We start from the raw sequence: 17,428 nt of genomic DNA on the forward strand, positions 1-17,428 counted from the left end.
TTGTCTGTCCTTCCCCTTTATGTTTGACTGCAGCTATGGAGTAGTATCTCAATACTATGAGCATTGAACCGGCTCAGCCCCTGGCTCCAGTTTCCCTCCTGAATTTCAGGGGCACAGTAGGGCATTGTGGCATGTCCTGAGGCCCATTGGCTGGGTCACATGTACCTGGAGGCTCAAGGAGGGACTAGCACTGTTTTGGACAGACCTCTGAAGCCCTTGGAGCACTCTGGCCTGCTGAAGGTTAAGATAAAGATCAGTATTCTTTTTGGCAGTAAACTCCAGAACTGAAACCAATTGCTCAGCCCAGAAAAGTCTATGACTCAATAGGATTTCAATGTCTTCTGCCTATGATCTTTATCATCTGCCATACACCACAGGTAGTAAACTCTGGTCCAGTTTACTGGGGAAGCAGAGGACGGCTGAGACTTTCCCTTAACTGCCACAGACTGTGTTTAGGACCCATATGCTTGTGGCTGCAGTCCAGCATCTCTGTTGCTTCCAAGGTCCAAATGGGCCACGATTCAGATGGAACCTGAGTACTAGACAGTGCAGAATGAACTTGACTTTACAGTACACAAGACACTTTTTTCTTTTTTTTAAGAAATAAATTTAATTCCGGTGGTTAGTGGACTCAAGGCTTGTAATGCCTTCATGAAAGTTAAAAGAATCCAGTTATAAAAGCAGTAGTGGGCACAGTCTCAAAGAGCTAAAGTACAATGGGCTCCATAGTTTACAAAGTACAAAAAATTATTTCATATACAAAGAAAAATACAAATAATGTGCAAAACCGTTTTCACAGGTGGCAAATTTATAAAATGAATATGATAAAAAATTCCTTCATTTTTATTTCCCAATTTCTTATATATTAATACAACCCTACTTTCTAGTGTGTTGATACTTTTTAATTTGAAAATCTGATTTATTTTTAATCTACAAAGTAGTTTTTATTCTTTAAAAAGGGAACAATCTTTTATTACTAAAATCTTACGAATCAGTTTAGTTATTTTTATATTAAATTATAAGCAGGCTATCTGAAAAATCAGGGTATAGAAATCATATATACATATTTTGAAATATTAGTTTGGTATTTAACATATTAACATTTCAAAACAAACACATCAATTAAGCCACCAGGGGCCCAGCGGCTGCAGCAGCTGCTCAGGTTCGTGGAGGTGAACAGTGCCCTTGAGCTTTAGGCTAAGGAAACAAGGCTATTGTAATGGAGTGTAAGAGCAGTTCTTACTTCTCAGGAGCAGTGCTGTCTGGTTATCTGGCTTTGTCCCAGGCGCATGCTGGCAAGCAGCTGGCATCAGTTTCCTACTTGCTTCTTGGTTAAAAGCTCAATGCCAGTGTTTCGTGGGGTCTCACATTCTGCCCCTGCTTGCTGTTACTTCAAAGAAAGCTGTCAAGGAGCAGGAGCGGGCACGGGACACAGGCACCATGTCCTCAGAGGCCAGTGGTTAGAAGCAGCTATTGTGTCACTGTTGCTTTTCCCATGAGAATCCTGTGCACTCCCTTTGCCTGCCAATGAGTAATGAGGTCTCTTGCTGTGACGCTCCATGGTAGCACCAAGAACCAAGCATCTCAAAGGTCAGGCATAAAAGTAGGTGTTACATATGGGAAATATATACAGAACATATGATGACCTTTAGAGGGTATGGATTTTTGTTGTCAAAGTTCTTGAAGGAAATTATGGCCTTGGAGAACAAAAAGAACCTTCATGAAGGCTCAGGTCGTAGCTACCTTGCCTAGGAGATGATGGCAGCAGGTTTGGGAACTTTCTCTGATCTCCAACTGCTTAAATCCTGTTGGAATGATGCCATAAGGGGACCTGGGCTCCTACCCAGACCAGTGTGCCAGGGCCAGAATAAGCAGAACCTCAGGCCTTGGGATGACCATCACCTGCTCCTGTCTGGCAGATTGAGTTCCTCTACCCATGTGCTTGGCCAATCATGGGCATCAGGCATCAGAGATGCAGCTCTGGATCCTGTCCATCCATTGCTGGGCACTCTGTCCATCCTGGGCACAGAAGTTATACACACGCTTGCTGGTCTTAAGCTATAGAACCAAATGACAGAGGAGCAGATATAAAGCAAGATGTTTATGGCTTTGGGTGAGTGACAAACTAGTCCCATCCAGACAGACATAACTGCCTGTTCTAACATCGTCTGTCACCTTGAGGTGGGCTGTGGGGCATTCTAAGGGCCATGCAAAAACAGATGGCTATCTAGTCCCTGACTGACTAATCCTGAGGATAAAGCCAGGGTCACCAAGTGGGAGTCACATTCTCCATCCTGTATAAACTATGATGCTATCTCACCATTCTTGCTTTGGTGCTGTGTATGAGAGGCCAGAGGCACTAGCTGGTCCTGAGCAACCGCCCCCCTTCCTCAAAGGCAACTGTAGGAAGATGTCAGCTGTCCTTGTGCTCTACTCTGCCTGACTTCCTCTCCAAGGTGACCAAGGGCAGTGACAGTGCTGTAGTAAGGCTGAGGAGGGGGTAGAGGAAGTCATGGGGTTAGTCTGCCACTCACTCAAAGCCATAAAACATCCATGTCTAGTGACTACTAACTCTAACGTTGGGAGTCGATAAGAGATGTGCAAGGGGACAGGGAAGGTGACTTACATCAAAGAAAGCCTTGTCACTTGTATACTTTGGAGCTCCTATGCTGGGGCCAGCAGGGAGAACCATTTCTACTTCAGCCAGATCAATGTGTCCTTTACAGCTTGTGTCTTCCCCTGAATCATAGTATCGCAGCTAGGACCAAAAATAAGACAGATGAAATACAGAAATGAGCAATGACTTGGCTTTCCAAACTGTATCTGATCACTTTCCTCTGCACTTTGTTTTTTTAGTGCTAACTCTTCATGGACTAATACCCTAGCATTAACAACGCGGCTGCCTCTTTCTTGCACACACCTTTACTCCCAGCACTTGGGAGGCAGAGGCAGGAGGCTCTCTGTGAGTTCAAGGCCAGCCTGGTCTACAGAGTGAGTTTCAGAATAGCCAGGGCTACACACAGAGAAACTCTTTTGAAAAAACAAACAAAACAAAAAACAAATTTCTAGACACCAATAAATAACCTACCTGAAAATGACCAAAGGATTGTAATGGGCAATCACAGGAGAAACATCATCTAGCTGCAAACATCCAGAGTCCACCTTAGTCTAAGAAACACTACAGTGGCTGGCAATGTCCAGCAAGACAGTAAGACTCTTTCCTATATGTTGTTACTGGGAACAACACTTGTTAGAAAAAAAAAAACTTAGTAGTGATGTTGGCTAAGATGAGTATGTTTGTGTGTGAACCATCTCTCCTACCTCAGCTTTACCACAGGGTCAGGAAATGCTGTGGCCCCCATTGGTGCGGTACTTGTCAGCACAGCACTGAACACTGGCTCTCTTAGTGACAGTATGGCCAGGAGACAGACAGAGGACAAGGAAGGCTTTGAAATGAACAGCAAGCTGGCAAGTGGCACATATGCAGTATGAAATGGTACCAAAGGACATCACAGACAGCTCCTAGCTGCCAGCTCTGGGGCTGTTAAGAGCTTTATGAGATGTTTAAATTTGGCACAATAACCATGTATTATTTTGGAATAAGAAGGAATGAAGTATTTTAAAAGGTAGAGAGCTTGCTGGTGAAAGCCTTCTTGGCCTAGCCTGGCTCCCAGGGTGCACAGCAGGACTGTGATTGACATTTCCATCTCTGTGGCTCTTGACTTACCCCTACCCCCAGGCATGGTATGAGCAAGAAAACCAGAAGATTGGTAAGAATACAAATATAATTTGATATAATTTTAAATTATAGCAAAATCATGATTTTTCCTATGTTATATTTAGTGGTTTAATGGAACTTTTCTACCCAGTGAGGATTCTATGATTTCAGGGACACTGCTATATTAAAGTGCAGATCTACAAAGGGCTTCTATTTGTATATTTGCAAATCTCAATATTCTTAAGGGTCAACAAACAAAATACCAATAAAGCCCTTGAATCAGAGGAAAAGGTGACCCCAGACCAGCCTTGTTCTGGAGGGTTCCTCTTGATACTGTCCTACAGGAGTGCTGTTAGGGCACAGAGGAGAGCAGCAGTTCTCAACCTGTGAGTTGTGACCTCTTGGGGTCAAATGTCAGATGTTTACAATCCATAACAGTAGCAAAATTACAGACATGATGTAGCAATGCAATAATGTATGGTTGGGGTCATCACAACTTGAGACACTGTGTTAAAGGGTCGCAACATTAGGAAGGTTGAGAACCACTGCTTTAGGTCCTTCCCGATAGTCTCTGTATTCTGACCACAGCAAGTCAGCCTGAAACAGGCTTCATTTCTCTTGCAAATGAAGAGTGCTGTGGGGCAGAAGGTTTGGGTAAAAGTCCCTTGAAATTACAGTAGCAAAGAGATGAAGTCTAACCTGTAGCAGCTAGGACAAAGAGTTCTTAGTGAGGTCTAATCTAGACAGCTGTAGGTCCCAAGACTGGTTGGGCACATTCCCTCCCAATGCTCCCATCTCTGAAGAACAGCTAGCTGTTCCTTGCTAAATAACCAGTACTATGAGGTGGGGCGCAATAATTGTTGGAAAAGTCCATCATAACTGGATGGTTTCTGCAGCAACGACAGACAGCTGTATACCCTGGGAGGGAGGGGGACACACATCTGCATACAGCGGGGCTAAAGCTCCCAGATGCTTCCAGATCTGGCTGTTAAAGAAGAGACGTTTATGCATTAAAGAGACGTTTACACATTAAGAATTCCAGTGCCCTGGGCATGCTGGGCTCTGGATAGAGCCTGCTTTAAAATCTCTTTTCAACAGTTAGTGCCAGGGTGCAGGGACATTTTAGGCCTTAGAAGAGGTACCTTCTGCAAAGGTGAAGCCGTAGGTGAGCATGCTGTGTATGAGAAACACTAAACAGGTCTCTCTCACCTGATGTTTTGTTACATCTAAAACAAACCAGCGGGGTTTCCAGCCCTTCAGCAGTGCTCCTCTTTTGTACAGTGTCCCTTCAAAGGATCTACAAGAAAGGGCGACAGGACAGTTACCTGACTTCATTTGTTTGTCAAGTTTCTGTCTCCCTAATGAGAGCCCTCCCCGAGAGTTTTGTCTCTAGCCCATTGGGGAGAGACTGACTCCTTCCTTCTGTTGGGACCACCACACTCCCCTGGCTAGGAATTCTTTGTTTCCTTGTTTTCTGCTATGCTAGGAATGCTGTAACACAGAGGGAAAACAGAGCTGGAAACAGAAGTCTTAAAATTCTGTGAGACACTAGCATGTCCTTGGCATCCCTTGTTTATGTGAGGAAATTCCTTTTCTCTCAGCCAGGATGAGTGGGATTTCTGGTGTGCCGCTGAAAAAGTATTGTCTGACACACATTCTCTCAAATAGTGATTTCCCCACCTCCAGAACCATCTAAACAAAGCATTTAAGAAAACCAAAAATCAAAAACCCACAAATGAAAGCAAACCCATTTCAAGTCTGGCAAGGCTGTTTGCACAGGGCTTCCTTAGGCTAACATTAGGGCCCAGCAATATCACCTGTTCTCATCATTCTTGGATATGTACTGGCTGTAAAGCGTGGCTGCTCTGTGCTCTACACCATTGGATGGGGCAATGGTGGCATTCTGGTCCTCGCCAGTGCTGCGGTCCAGTGGGTGGAGCACAGGTCTCTTCTGATACGAAGGCACGTTGGTGGACACAAGTCCTGGGGACCCTGATGAGTGTCTCTGGGACTGAAAATGACAAAAATAAGAGCTAGGAAGTTACCCAGAAGCTAGGGTGAAAACTGACATTATTTGGGGACTGGTTAAAAAAACAAACAACTTTTCAAATGGTGTTCTAGACAGCAACCAAAATGATGCAAATGAATGGCATGCATGCCAACAAGAAGGTAGGTTTTAAAATATCACACAATAAATTTCTTATTTCTAGGTTATATACTATAGGTAATTTTCATCTCTTGGTAACCTTCTGTGTACTGTTATTTTAAAAATACACATCCTACTTTCATAATTAGAAAAAAAAATCTAGAAGCCATTTTATTTTCTGGGGTAAAAGGCCACAGGATGGTGATGCTCTCTGGCTGAGAGGCAACAGTTACTGAACAGCCTTGTGAATCTAAGATAGAGCCCGAGGCCCTTTTATCAAGGCCGCCACCTCAGGCCACTGGTCTTGTGTCTTTTTCCTGAAGAGCTCTTCAAAACACTCATGCATCCTTACTTCCTTGTGCTGGGCTGGGGGTCAGATTGCTGTGGGTTTGAGTGGTGGCCCTGCCACTGTAGCTGCATTTGCATTCCTCCTGTGCATGAGGTACAAACCTTGCTCACTGTGAACTGCATTGGGCTCAGTCTCTTCGACATATCATGTGCTTGATACATGTTTCTAATATCAGGGATAGGAAATCGGGTATGAGAAACAGGAAGCAATAGAAAAGGAAGTTTGGGAAACAGAAAGTAGCATATGTTGTCATTTTAGAGTATTTCTCTTTGCTTGTTTCTCTGGAGCAAACATGAACTTGGCATTCCCTGTCCTTTGTGGTAGCTCAGCAGAGACCACAGTGGCCCCGAGATAGAGAACCCAGTAATTTCTTCTGGACTCGGTGCCTGAAACATGTGTGCATTATGTCACTGTGGGGAGTGAGACATTCAGAAAGCATTTGGTCATCTGGAACGTTCTGCCCTGAACCCCCAGGGCATGACCCCTCTCTATCATTTTCTCTGGGCTGTGGGCTCCATTTTGATCTAACACCCTCCAAAGCTTAGGGGGCTCTGCCAACTCACATGGTCTGTTCTTGGCTCATCCTTCAGGTCCATGGTTACTTTTTCCCATAGCTGGTGCCATTTTTCAGGAGTTTGGTTCAATTTATGCTCCAATTTTTCAATTTCCTGCAAAGAAAATAAAAGGACAGTTTGACAGACGAATATTTTATGGAAGACCAGGATGTGTCTAGAGACAGTTTCCTCTGTACTGGGCCCAGATGAGCAGCATGGCTAGTGTATAGCTGGATTTAATGATTTATTAGGACTCGGCAGGGCTTTTGAACAGATTGATTTTAATAATAATACATGGAGTGTGTGTCTCAAACACCTTCTTCACTCTTGGACAGCCTGTTGGAAATCTGATGACCAAAGCTAAAGGCTGACTGTGGGCCTATGTCCCAACCCTAATGGCTGAGGCTGTTAAGTCTTTCTTGACAGTGCTCTCATCTCTGATGACTCAACCCAGATGTGCAAAGAATTAACCAAGAGATAGATGCTCATGCAGATGCTTTCACTCTGACAGGGTCTGAGACAGCCACCACTGCAGCATCTTCTTACATCTGCAGTTGAAGACAGAAGGACTCTTCATGAACTGTCTGACTCACATCAAACACAAAGCTGTCTGGGGGTGGCTACTGCCACAACGGCTTCATTCCCGAATATGCCTTGCAGAAGGTGTCCCATGGGGCCATCAGCTACCTGTATTTCTAACAAAGGGAATAAAGCACCCACAAAAGCCACTGCCTAGATCTAATTCCAACAGCCTAGACAGGTAATGTTGCTGGGAAGTAGCCAGAAGGGTAATTGCTGTTTTCTTGGCTGCTTCCTAGTAGCACCACAAAGTCACTTTTATGGGTACCTTTGCCAACAGGTAAGTGTGGTGCCCACTGTTGCACAGAACCAAGGATGGATTTTGTGGTGATATTTTGTTTATGATCTAACAAATAAAGCTTGCCTGAAGATAGAGTGAAAAGTTGGACACACTAATTAGCCATAGGGGCCAGGCAATTGTGGTGCACACCTTTAATCCCAGCACTCAGGAGAGAGATGCAGACAGATCTCTGTTAGTTCAAGGTCATCCTGAGCTACATGAAATTGATTCAGACTATTATTATTATTTAGTGTTTCTAGACAGGGTTTCTCTGTGTAACAGCCCTACCTGTCCTAGAACTACCTCTGTAGACCAGGCTGGCCTTAAACTCAGAGATCTGCCTGTCTCTGCCTCTTGAGTGCCCCACCACTGCCTGGTCAGGGTTTTTATTATTAATTCCCACTAGAATTTGTGCTACAGAGTCTTCAGATTCATAGTGTTAATGATGACACAGGCTAGAGTAAGGGTTACAAATTTAAATATTCGAGCCTAGAAACAGTGTCAGAGTCTTGAAGCAGTGTCAGTGAGAGGCCCGAATCCCAGCCTGGAAGCAGCATTGGAGGAAGGCCTGAGATTCAGGCCCGGAGCAGCATCAAGGGAGCCATAAGCCTCAGAACTGGGAGCAGTGTTAGAGGGAGGCCCCAGCCTCAGCCCCAGGAGTGAGGAGTGATCATCAGGTGAAGCAACAACAGCGCTTTCCAGCAGTAGCTTCCAGAAACTATTGCAGAATCCATTCTTCTGCTGCATACAATAAACACACCTCAAACTCACAGAGAACATTACCTCAGAGTGAAGGGTTGAGAAAAAATTTCCAATCACATGAACCTAAGAAACAAGCTGCTGTAGCTATCCTAATAGCTAACAAAATAGACTTCTAAAAGGATAAAGAAAGGCATTTCATATTTATCACAGGAAAAATCCATCAGGAAATCTCAATTCTGAACATCTATGCTCCAAACACAAGGGCTCCTGCATTTGTAAAAAGAACATTACTAAAGCTAAAAAGCACAAATCAAGCCCCCTACACACTAAGAGTGGGAAACTTTAACACCTCACTCTCACCACTGGACAGACCTGCCAGACAGAAGCTTAACAGAGAAATAAGGGAACTAACAGAGGTTATGACTCAAATGGACTTAACAGACATTTATAGAACATGCCACCCAAACATGAAAAAATATACTTTCTTTCAGAACCTCATGGAACCTTCTCAAAAACAGATCACATACTCGGTAACAAAACAAACCTCAAAGATACAAAAAAAAAAAAAAAAAAAAAAAAAAAAGCCCACAAACACATGGAAATTGAACAATGATCAACTGAATGACCATTGGATCAAGAAAGAAATAAATAAAAAACTGCTAAAATTTAATGAAAATGATCTGACAACATACCCACACTTAAGGGACACAATGAAAGCAGGCTGAGAGCAGTAATGCCTACATAAAGAAGCTGGAAAAATCCCACACTAGTGAATTAACACAACTGAAAGCATAGAACAAAAAGAAGCAAACTCACCCAGGCATCTACCCAAAGGAGGCACACTCACACCACAAGGACATTTGCTCCACTATGTTCATAGAAACATTTGTAATAGCCAGATTTTGGAAACAGCCTAGAAGCCCCTCAACTGAAGAATGGATAAAGAAAACATGGTTTATTTACACAATGAAGTATTACTCACAGGCAAATGGACAGAACTAGAAACAAACCAAGTAAGGTAACCCAAAACAGAAAGACAAATAGAGCATGTACTCACTTATAAGTGGATACCAGACATAAAGCAAAAAGATATAAAGCCTACAATCCATCAACCCAGAGAAGCTTGAACCCTCTTCTAGAAACAGATGGGAGCAGATGCAGAGATCCATAACTAACCAATGGGCCAAGCTCCTGGAGTACAATCGAAGTGAGGGAGGAGTGATCATATGAACAAAGGAGTCAAGACCATGATGGGGAGACCCATAAAATCATCTGACTCAGGTCTGACAAATGGGGAACCTGCATAAGACCGAACTAGACTCCCTTTATATAGGTGACAATGGTGTGACTGGGACAATATATGAGGTCACTGGCAGGGGGTCCAAGACCTAACTCTAATGCACAAACTGTCTTAGTGGAACCTATTCTATATGGAGAGATAACCTTGCCCAGCCTAGACACATGGGTGTGGGGGTGGAGAGGTGCCTTGGTCCTGCCTCAACTAGATGGGACAGACTTAGTATACTTCCTAGGGGAGGCCTTGCCCTCTCTGAGGAGCAGATGGGAAGGGGAAGTGGAGGGAGTGGAAGGAAAGGAGGGAGTGGGAACTGGGATTGGGATGTAAAAAGATAAATTAGTAATAATAAAAAAAAAACCAAGAAAATAAATGTAAGTATGCAGGCCTGTCTATGCTCTCCTCTTGGGGGTCCTAAGTGCCTGTATGTATGTTTATACATTGCTGACTTACACTGAAAAGTCTGGTGAGGGCATCTGGCTGGCTGCAGCTTATGTCATCGTAGCATGGCCACACTGTTCTCCTTTGAGTCTGGGGTCCAGCTCCTCCAGCTATATCTGACTCCTCGGAGGGAATATGCTTGGGGGTCAGCATCATCCAGTCATATGAAGGACCTGCAGACAGAGTCTCCTCTGTGTAGTAATCCCACTTCTTGAGGCTGGAGACATTAACATTAGGCTTCAGGGCCTGTTTAAAGAAAATGCTGAAATGTAGTTTTATCTCAACCCTGAAGTACTTGATACTTACATTTGCAGGATGCAGGGCAAATATATAAATTACTCTAAATATTTAAAACTTATGCGTCAAGAGAGAATGAAATAAAACATGTTTACCCTCCTTCCTCAACAAATATAACCTCCTAATGATTTGAAAGGTCAGGTTCAAATAAAGCATTCTTGATTCCTCACAATTCTATACTAGGAAGTAGTGGCCCAGGGGGAGATAGGTCCTCAGCTCATAGGTCTTTGTTTAGCCACCGCCTCCTCCCATGCCGACCTTGCAAATAAAATATCATAAAAGATGTTTTTGAGACAGTCTTGCTATGCAGTTCTGGTTGGCTTCAAACTTGCGATCCTCCTGCTTCTGTCAAGTGATGGGATTAGAGGTATATGCCACTCACACTGAGCCCAAGGAGTCATTTAAAAGATGAAATTATGGGTTGGAGAGAGGGTTTAGCTGTTAAGAGTACTTGGTGATCTTCCAGAAGATGTAGCCACTTCTGGTGGTCAAACAAGCCTGTTGCATGACTAACTAGGTCATGAAGATGCATATGACCAAGCTTTGCTGCCCCTTAACTATGCTGTCCTCTGGGCTGGGTTCCAATGTTGTGCTTCCCCTAAGACCCCTCCCTCAGGGTTACTAAATACTAAAGCATTTAAGTTTTTTGGCTATGGCATGGTATGGTGGCACCCCTTTAATCCTACATAGGCAAAGTTGCTTCGTTTTGATTATATGGACTAGCTCCTAGTATTTGCATCAAGTATTTAGTGAACAGTACCCCGTCCCACTACAACCCAAACCTATGTCATCTCAAACTTTTAAATATCTTTCATATGAAACCCTGTCAAATGTGTATGTATACTAAAATGAAGAGAAACTTTTATACAAAACATTCATAAAGTAAGACACAAATGACAGTTCTACCTCTATTTCCACTGGTGAATATAAGTAATTGAAGAAAATAGGACTCCGTTTGTGCATTTTGTCGATACACTCCCAAATACAAACTCCTTTCTTGGCATGCTTGTCACCTTTATCATCAAATAAAGTTCCTGTAATTAAAAAAAAAAATCCATCAGTATGGAAAGAAATTGAAATTTTGTCTAAAAGTATGAAACACACAGAAGAGGAAAAAGTGAAGTATTTATGTCTCTGAAAACAGCAACAAATGTACAGAAATATTAAAAGCTAACTGCCAATCAACAGAGCCAAGCAAGTCAAGCCTGTGGGAAATGTGGGATAGGGTCTTGGCAGGGTTGTCCTACTCATGTCCTGTTTCTGAATGTACAGCCACAAAAGAGACAATGTTGTTTCAAAAAGAGCTTGAGAAAGACACCACGCAACAGAGCTTGGGTGGAGGGGTTATTTATTGGGGGAAAGGGAGGAATGGAGAGGGGAGACAGGCCTCTGGGGACAGGAGTGGCAGAAGAGAGGGGAGGGGGAGAGAAGGGACAGAGAGAAATTGGAGGTGGGTAGGCCCTTTTAAAAGGGAACTAGTGAATAGGCACAGGCGGTCTTCTTGCAGCAGCTGAGAGCATCCTGTCAGAACTCCAAAGGCAGGCCAATACAAATGCTTAAATACTAACAGGCAGGCTATATATACATTTCTTAAGAGAAAATGGACTTATTAACTGATGCAGCTCAGCTGACAATGTGATTTTATGCTTCTTTTAAAAACTTGTTTATTATGAAGCAATTAAAAGCAAATTCTTGGTTAAAAGTTTACTTGTACTACAAATGATAGTCAAACTATGGAAGATGGAGTGTGTTGTCTCCTTGAGTGATTATATGAACTTAGATTCTGATATTCCCTGTCTCCTGCCCCCCACCCCCATTTTGGATGTAGTTCTGGCTATCCTGGAACTAGGTATGTAGACCAGGCTGGTCTTAAACTCAGATCTGACTGCTTCTGTCTCTGAGTGTTGGGATTAAAGGCATGTGCCACCATGTCTGGCTGTGTATTCTGTGCTCTTAATGGGGGGATATAAATACTCCAGGGTGAGGTAACGGCAATTCTACAAAGGCAGTGCTGCTCTGTGCTTTGTATGAAGTGATCCTGTTAAAAGTTAACTTTTTACCATAAGAGACCACCTCAGGCCCAAGGCCGTACAAAACCCTGTAACTCATGGGCCCCAAGGCAGACTGTTTCCTTCCTTCCTTTTCTCTTAACTGCAGGGTCCTCTCATTATAGCTTCACTAGGGAAGAAGCACCCTGGATGCCATGTGATAGACTTTAGACAGAAGAATGAGAGAGGGTATGAGAGGTAGCCCTCTGTTTCTCAGGACACATTCTTCCATCCTAGTGCTACCCAGTGACTGGAACCATGGACAATGGACTTCTCTTACACTATCCAAATGACTGTTTCAGAGTTACATGTACACACACAGAACTATTTAAATATAAACAAACATTTTAAAATATTTGCACCATCAGACAGTATCATCAAGTGCTATTAAGGTCCAATTCCAAAACAGTAATACTCTTCCAAGTCAGTGGGGAGTTTCTGATGAAACCCTTGACAGTTCTGACTGATGTCCGTCAGCAGTGGTTGACAGTCCTAGTCTCTAATTGTTGACCTTGGCAGGTGGAGGAGAGTTCCCACAGCTGTTGGTAACCAGTGCTTTACTGAGCAGGCTTCATAAATTGTGAGTGTGCCTAGCAGGGACAGATTCCAATTAGGCAACACAGACTGCCTGGCATATAAATGAAACCAGGCTAGATGGTGGGTACCTTAGGTCCGTCCACAGGGACGTTTGGATAGGCCCATAGTAATGACATTCTAGGTAGTTATGAAAAATGTGTAAGACCCAGGATGAAACTAGTTTTACCTTCACTCTGTCAATTCCTTTAATCTTTCTGTTGAATCTCCTTTAGGTCATAGACGGGACAGAAAGCCTTGACCAGTTACTTTTCAGATGGGGAACTGAGGCTGAGGGATGAAGCTGTTCACCCACTGTCATATTTTCTGACATAGCTGGATGGACCAGTGGAGCATTCAACCCTGGCAACACAGTACAATCACTGGGGAGTTTAAGGAGCTCTGTTCTGATTCAGCTGGCTGGAGGTGCTGCCTTGGAGTCCCCAGTTAATTCTAGTCAAGTCTGAGCAGTGCCACACCAGATTCTGTTGTTTCTCTGACTAGAGTTGCCATCTGGCACAGCAGGAACCTTGGGTTTTGGCCATATCCACTGGAGTAAAGGTAATTAGCTGAAGACCAGATACAGGCAGCTGTCACCAGCTCTAATTACCTTCCCACCATATGCTGCTTAAGATACCGTTTCTGACTGTGATGAGGTATGACAAAGGTCTGAAGAACAAACAGGATGGAAATTCAACAACATGCTCTGTAAGTAGTACTTCCTAATTTCAGACTTTTTTCTTCTCAAGACAGGGTTTCTCTGTGTAGCTTTGGAGCCTGTTCTGGAACTCACTCTGTAGACCAGGCTGGCCTCAAGCTCACAGAGATCCTCCTGCCTCTGCCTCCCAAGTACTGGGATCAAAGGAGTGTGCCATCACTGCCTTGGCTCCTGATTTTAGATTTTAAACAGAGATTGCTGGTAAAGTTTTAGTTGTGAAGGTTCCTCTTTCTAAATACTCGGTGACATATGATGTACCGAGAATACCAACTTTGTTACTTTAATTCCCCACCTCCTGAATGCTAGAAGTACAGATGCATAGTATTGCGGTAAATAAGGATCAGGATAAACAAATAGGCCGAATAGATGTTTATTCAGGGAGAAATAACTTACAACCTAGACAGATGAACACCAGGAAATTCAACCCGATCCTCTCCTGTCGGAGTCACACCAGAAAGAAAGAGCGCCTTCCTGGCCCCCTCCGACCTCCTTCCTCAGGTCACCTCCGCCCATCGCTCCACCCCCAATGGGCGTGGTCAGTGCTACAGAAGGACTACCTCACTACAGCATAGCACCATGCTCAGTTTACATGATATTGGTAATGGCATCCAGGGCTCTATGCACACTAGGTAGGAACTCTTCTAACCAAGCCACCTGGGACAAGTGCTGACTTTTTTTTGACTTGTCCTAACATTTTGCCAGGTATATTTCCCCGTTTTTCTAACGAAAGCCCTTTGGGAAATGTTTTCACAGTTTTTCAGAATCTATTTTTTTTTTCAAACATTGTAACTATTAAAAGCTGTAATAATGACAGTGATGTCTACAATTCCTCAAGTGCTTATTATACGCTAGCAACTGTGCTGAGAAACTGCCCACTGGTTCCTCCTGTGGTCACTGTCCCCACATTAGTAAGATGAGGAGGCCTAGGCTCAGAGAGTCTTAACGCCCCCCCCCCCCAAAAGGCACAGCTGGTAACTAGTGGTGCTAGAATTTAATTTTGCATGAACTGCCACTATGGACAGGTCCCTTCCTGTCAGTGTGGACGTGAATGGAAATACTATAAATGAAACATGTTTCCTACACAGTGGTAGTGCCTGGAGGTGTCAAACAGTGAGCATTTTTAACTTTACAAAGATAGGACAAGATTGAACACTTGGTGTAACTAATGGCTGAGAGAGAGTACATTGCCCCAGAACTGGGCAGTTACTCAGATCATTCTACATTCAAATCTTATTTGGGGTCAGTTATATCATTTAAGTTTTCACTGAAAACATGCAAAACTAACAAAAAAAATTGAACAGAGGCATATAAATACATACCATGCTCTAATCTTTCATAGTCTGAATCCAGAAGAAATGTTTTAAAGCGGTTAGACACATAATGGAAAGCCAAGAACTTTAGGTAATAGAGATTGAATTCAAACTCAGTTGGATACTGCTTGTGGACCTGAAACACACAAACAAAGAGTAAGAGTCTAAACAGAAAAGTAAAAGCCAGCCTAGAGAATGCTTACCTGAAATGTGACAGAGACTTCTGCCATTCATCTGACAAATGCTTAAACCTCTGTTAATCCCACCAGTTGAGAAGACAACTACCACAATTAAAAAGATCTGTATACAGCATTCTGTCTGCATGTATGCCTGCAGGCCAGAAGAGGGTACCAGATTTCACTACAGATGGTTGTGAGGTATTGTGTGATTGCTGCGAACTGAACTCAGAACCTCTGAAGAGCAAGCAGCCAGTGCCCTTAACCTCTGAGCCATCTCTCAAGCCCTTAAAGGCAAATTTGAAACAAGCTTTAATTAAATACTGGCCAGGTCCATACCCAGATTCCCAGGAAATGTGGACAAGTCACATTTTTCAGAAATTTAAAAAGACAACCCTACAAGGCCACCATATTTCCCATCAGGTCCAATGTTGGCCAAGCATACATCCTCATACATCCTGATGTATTTCCTGTCTATGTATATAAGCAAATGTGAGTTGCCAGGTTTCAGCCCCAAAATGTAAAGGTGTCCTGAATTTTCAGGAAGCCAGGCTATCTAGAGCTGTAATAGGACAGCTCAGCCCGGTAGAGAAAGGTGTCCTGACTTATTGGGAAGCAAGGATACCTGAGGCTGAGGTGCAGTGGGGGATGGCAAGCCTACTCTTCTCCAGAGAGCTATTACAGTAGAGCTCTGCTTTGTTTCCCTAATGTAACGCCCTAGCAGATTTAAATTCCTCAGTCTTTCTTTGGCTACAGTCTGCTAAAAGGGAAGGAAGCCTTGGGAGAAATGTAGCAATCTCCTGGGGCGGGAGGGAGTTGTTAATTTTCTGCTACAGACTTGGTCAGCCCAAGAGAACGAACGTTTCTTCTGTTCTTCTATTTTGTACTGGGGAATGAAGATCTCCACCCAAGACTCTTTTGAGAAAGATTTATCCGGGAAGGAGGAGTCCAGCAGAGTGGCTGCCTCTGTCACGTGGTAAGGGACAGCCATCTAGGGAATGCACAGACTGGCTTATATAGGGCTTCTTGTGGGTAGAGGTTTCCCAGGGACAAGATTTTCTGCTCACTTTACTTTAGTGGGTCAGGCAGAGATGGCTCCCATTTCGGGGTAAATTGTGTTTCTTTCACTGGTCCTTTTTAGCCTTTTGACTCTAATTTTAGGGCCAGGGCATATTTCTTTCACTGGCTCTAATTCTAGGGACAAAGTGCGTTTCTTCGGTACTAGTTTCAAAGTCAGGGTGTTTTTCTTTTGTTCTGGGTCCAGGGATAAAGTGTTCGTTCCTTTCATTGGCTCAGGTTTCAAATCCTGGGTATATTTCTTTCACTGGCTCTGGGTTCAAAGTCAAGGTGCTCAGGAGTTGGTTGTTTTTATGTTTCAGTTGGTAGGAGCAGAGTTGGCTCCAGTGTCACTTGGCCAAAGTGGGTTTCTTTGGTTGGATCTTTTACCCTATAATGTACCTCCCACCAAACACATCCAATGCAGTTGATCCAATTTTGATTAGGGGAGTGAAAAACAAGTGATTTGTTATTTCTCATAGACAATAGCCTCCAGCATTTCAGGAACTATCTGTTCTTAGACAAGTGGCTTGTAGAACAGAGGTATTTTTGCTTCATGGATCTCTTAGGCACAGTAATTAAAACTTAGTAACTTTGGCTCTCACACCTCCACCACTAACAGAGATGGGAAGGGGCAGATTTTCTGAGCATCTACTGTACATGACACGAGATTAGGGCATTTTATTTAATTTCTACAATACTACAAGACAGACCTTATTACTCTCAGTTTACATGTGATGAGGCTTAGGTCAGCAACATCATTCAACAGTAACTTTTAGGCCCTAATCTGAATACTGCATTGTTTGGCTCCATTCACAACATTATATTGTACAGAAAATGACATATAAATTAACATAATTAGTGGCTTTTGTTGTGTGGCAGAACAGTGTGAAACACACACACACACACACACACACACACACACACACACACACACCCTGTACTCATGGAAGTTTGGCCAAGCACAGAATTAGGAAGAAGTGGGGATTTAAAGGACAGCAGGTGACACTTTCTGGGCAAGAGATAATATGGGTCTGTCTGAAGGCAGTTCAGAAGGAGCCAACAGGAAGACAGCATATTTTACAAAGAGCTAGTAGAACAATTTGCAGTCAAGAATGAAAGAGTCTAGTGATGGGGGAATGTCCTTGGGTATGCTGTAAATATATGTTTTTCTTATTGTTTGATGA

At 43.3% G+C, this 17,428-nt stretch overlaps 1 protein-coding gene across 4 annotated transcripts in view; it reads right to left on the bottom strand.

Moving 5' to 3' along the window:
• Positions 1–622: 622 nt before the first annotated feature.
• Sbf2 (SET binding factor 2) overlaps positions 623–17,428 on the bottom strand; it is a 319,861-nt gene continuing 303,055 nt past the window's right edge. For all 4 annotated transcript variants that reach the window (XM_051192671.1, XM_051192670.1, XM_051192673.1 and 1 more), the window contains 8 exons: positions 15,019–15,145; positions 11,267–11,394; positions 10,076–10,309; positions 6,777–6,881; positions 5,536–5,729; positions 4,928–5,015; positions 2,627–2,758; positions 623–2,058 (listed from right to left, as the gene is read on the bottom strand). In XM_051192671.1, coding sequence (XP_051048628.1) covers positions 1,960–2,058; positions 2,627–2,758; positions 4,928–5,015; positions 5,536–5,729; positions 6,777–6,881; positions 10,076–10,309; positions 11,267–11,394; positions 15,019–15,145 — 1,107 coding nt within the window. In that variant the 3' untranslated portion in view covers positions 623–1,959. The remainder of the gene's footprint in view (positions 2,059–2,626; positions 2,759–4,927; positions 5,016–5,535; positions 5,730–6,776; positions 6,882–10,075; positions 10,310–11,266; positions 11,395–15,018; positions 15,146–17,428) is intronic.

The sequence above is a fragment of the Phodopus roborovskii genome, unplaced genomic scaffold (assembly GCF_943737965.1).
Source record: "Phodopus roborovskii unplaced genomic scaffold, PHOROB, whole genome shotgun sequence".
NCBI lineage: Eukaryota > Metazoa > Chordata > Mammalia > Rodentia > Cricetidae > Phodopus > Phodopus roborovskii.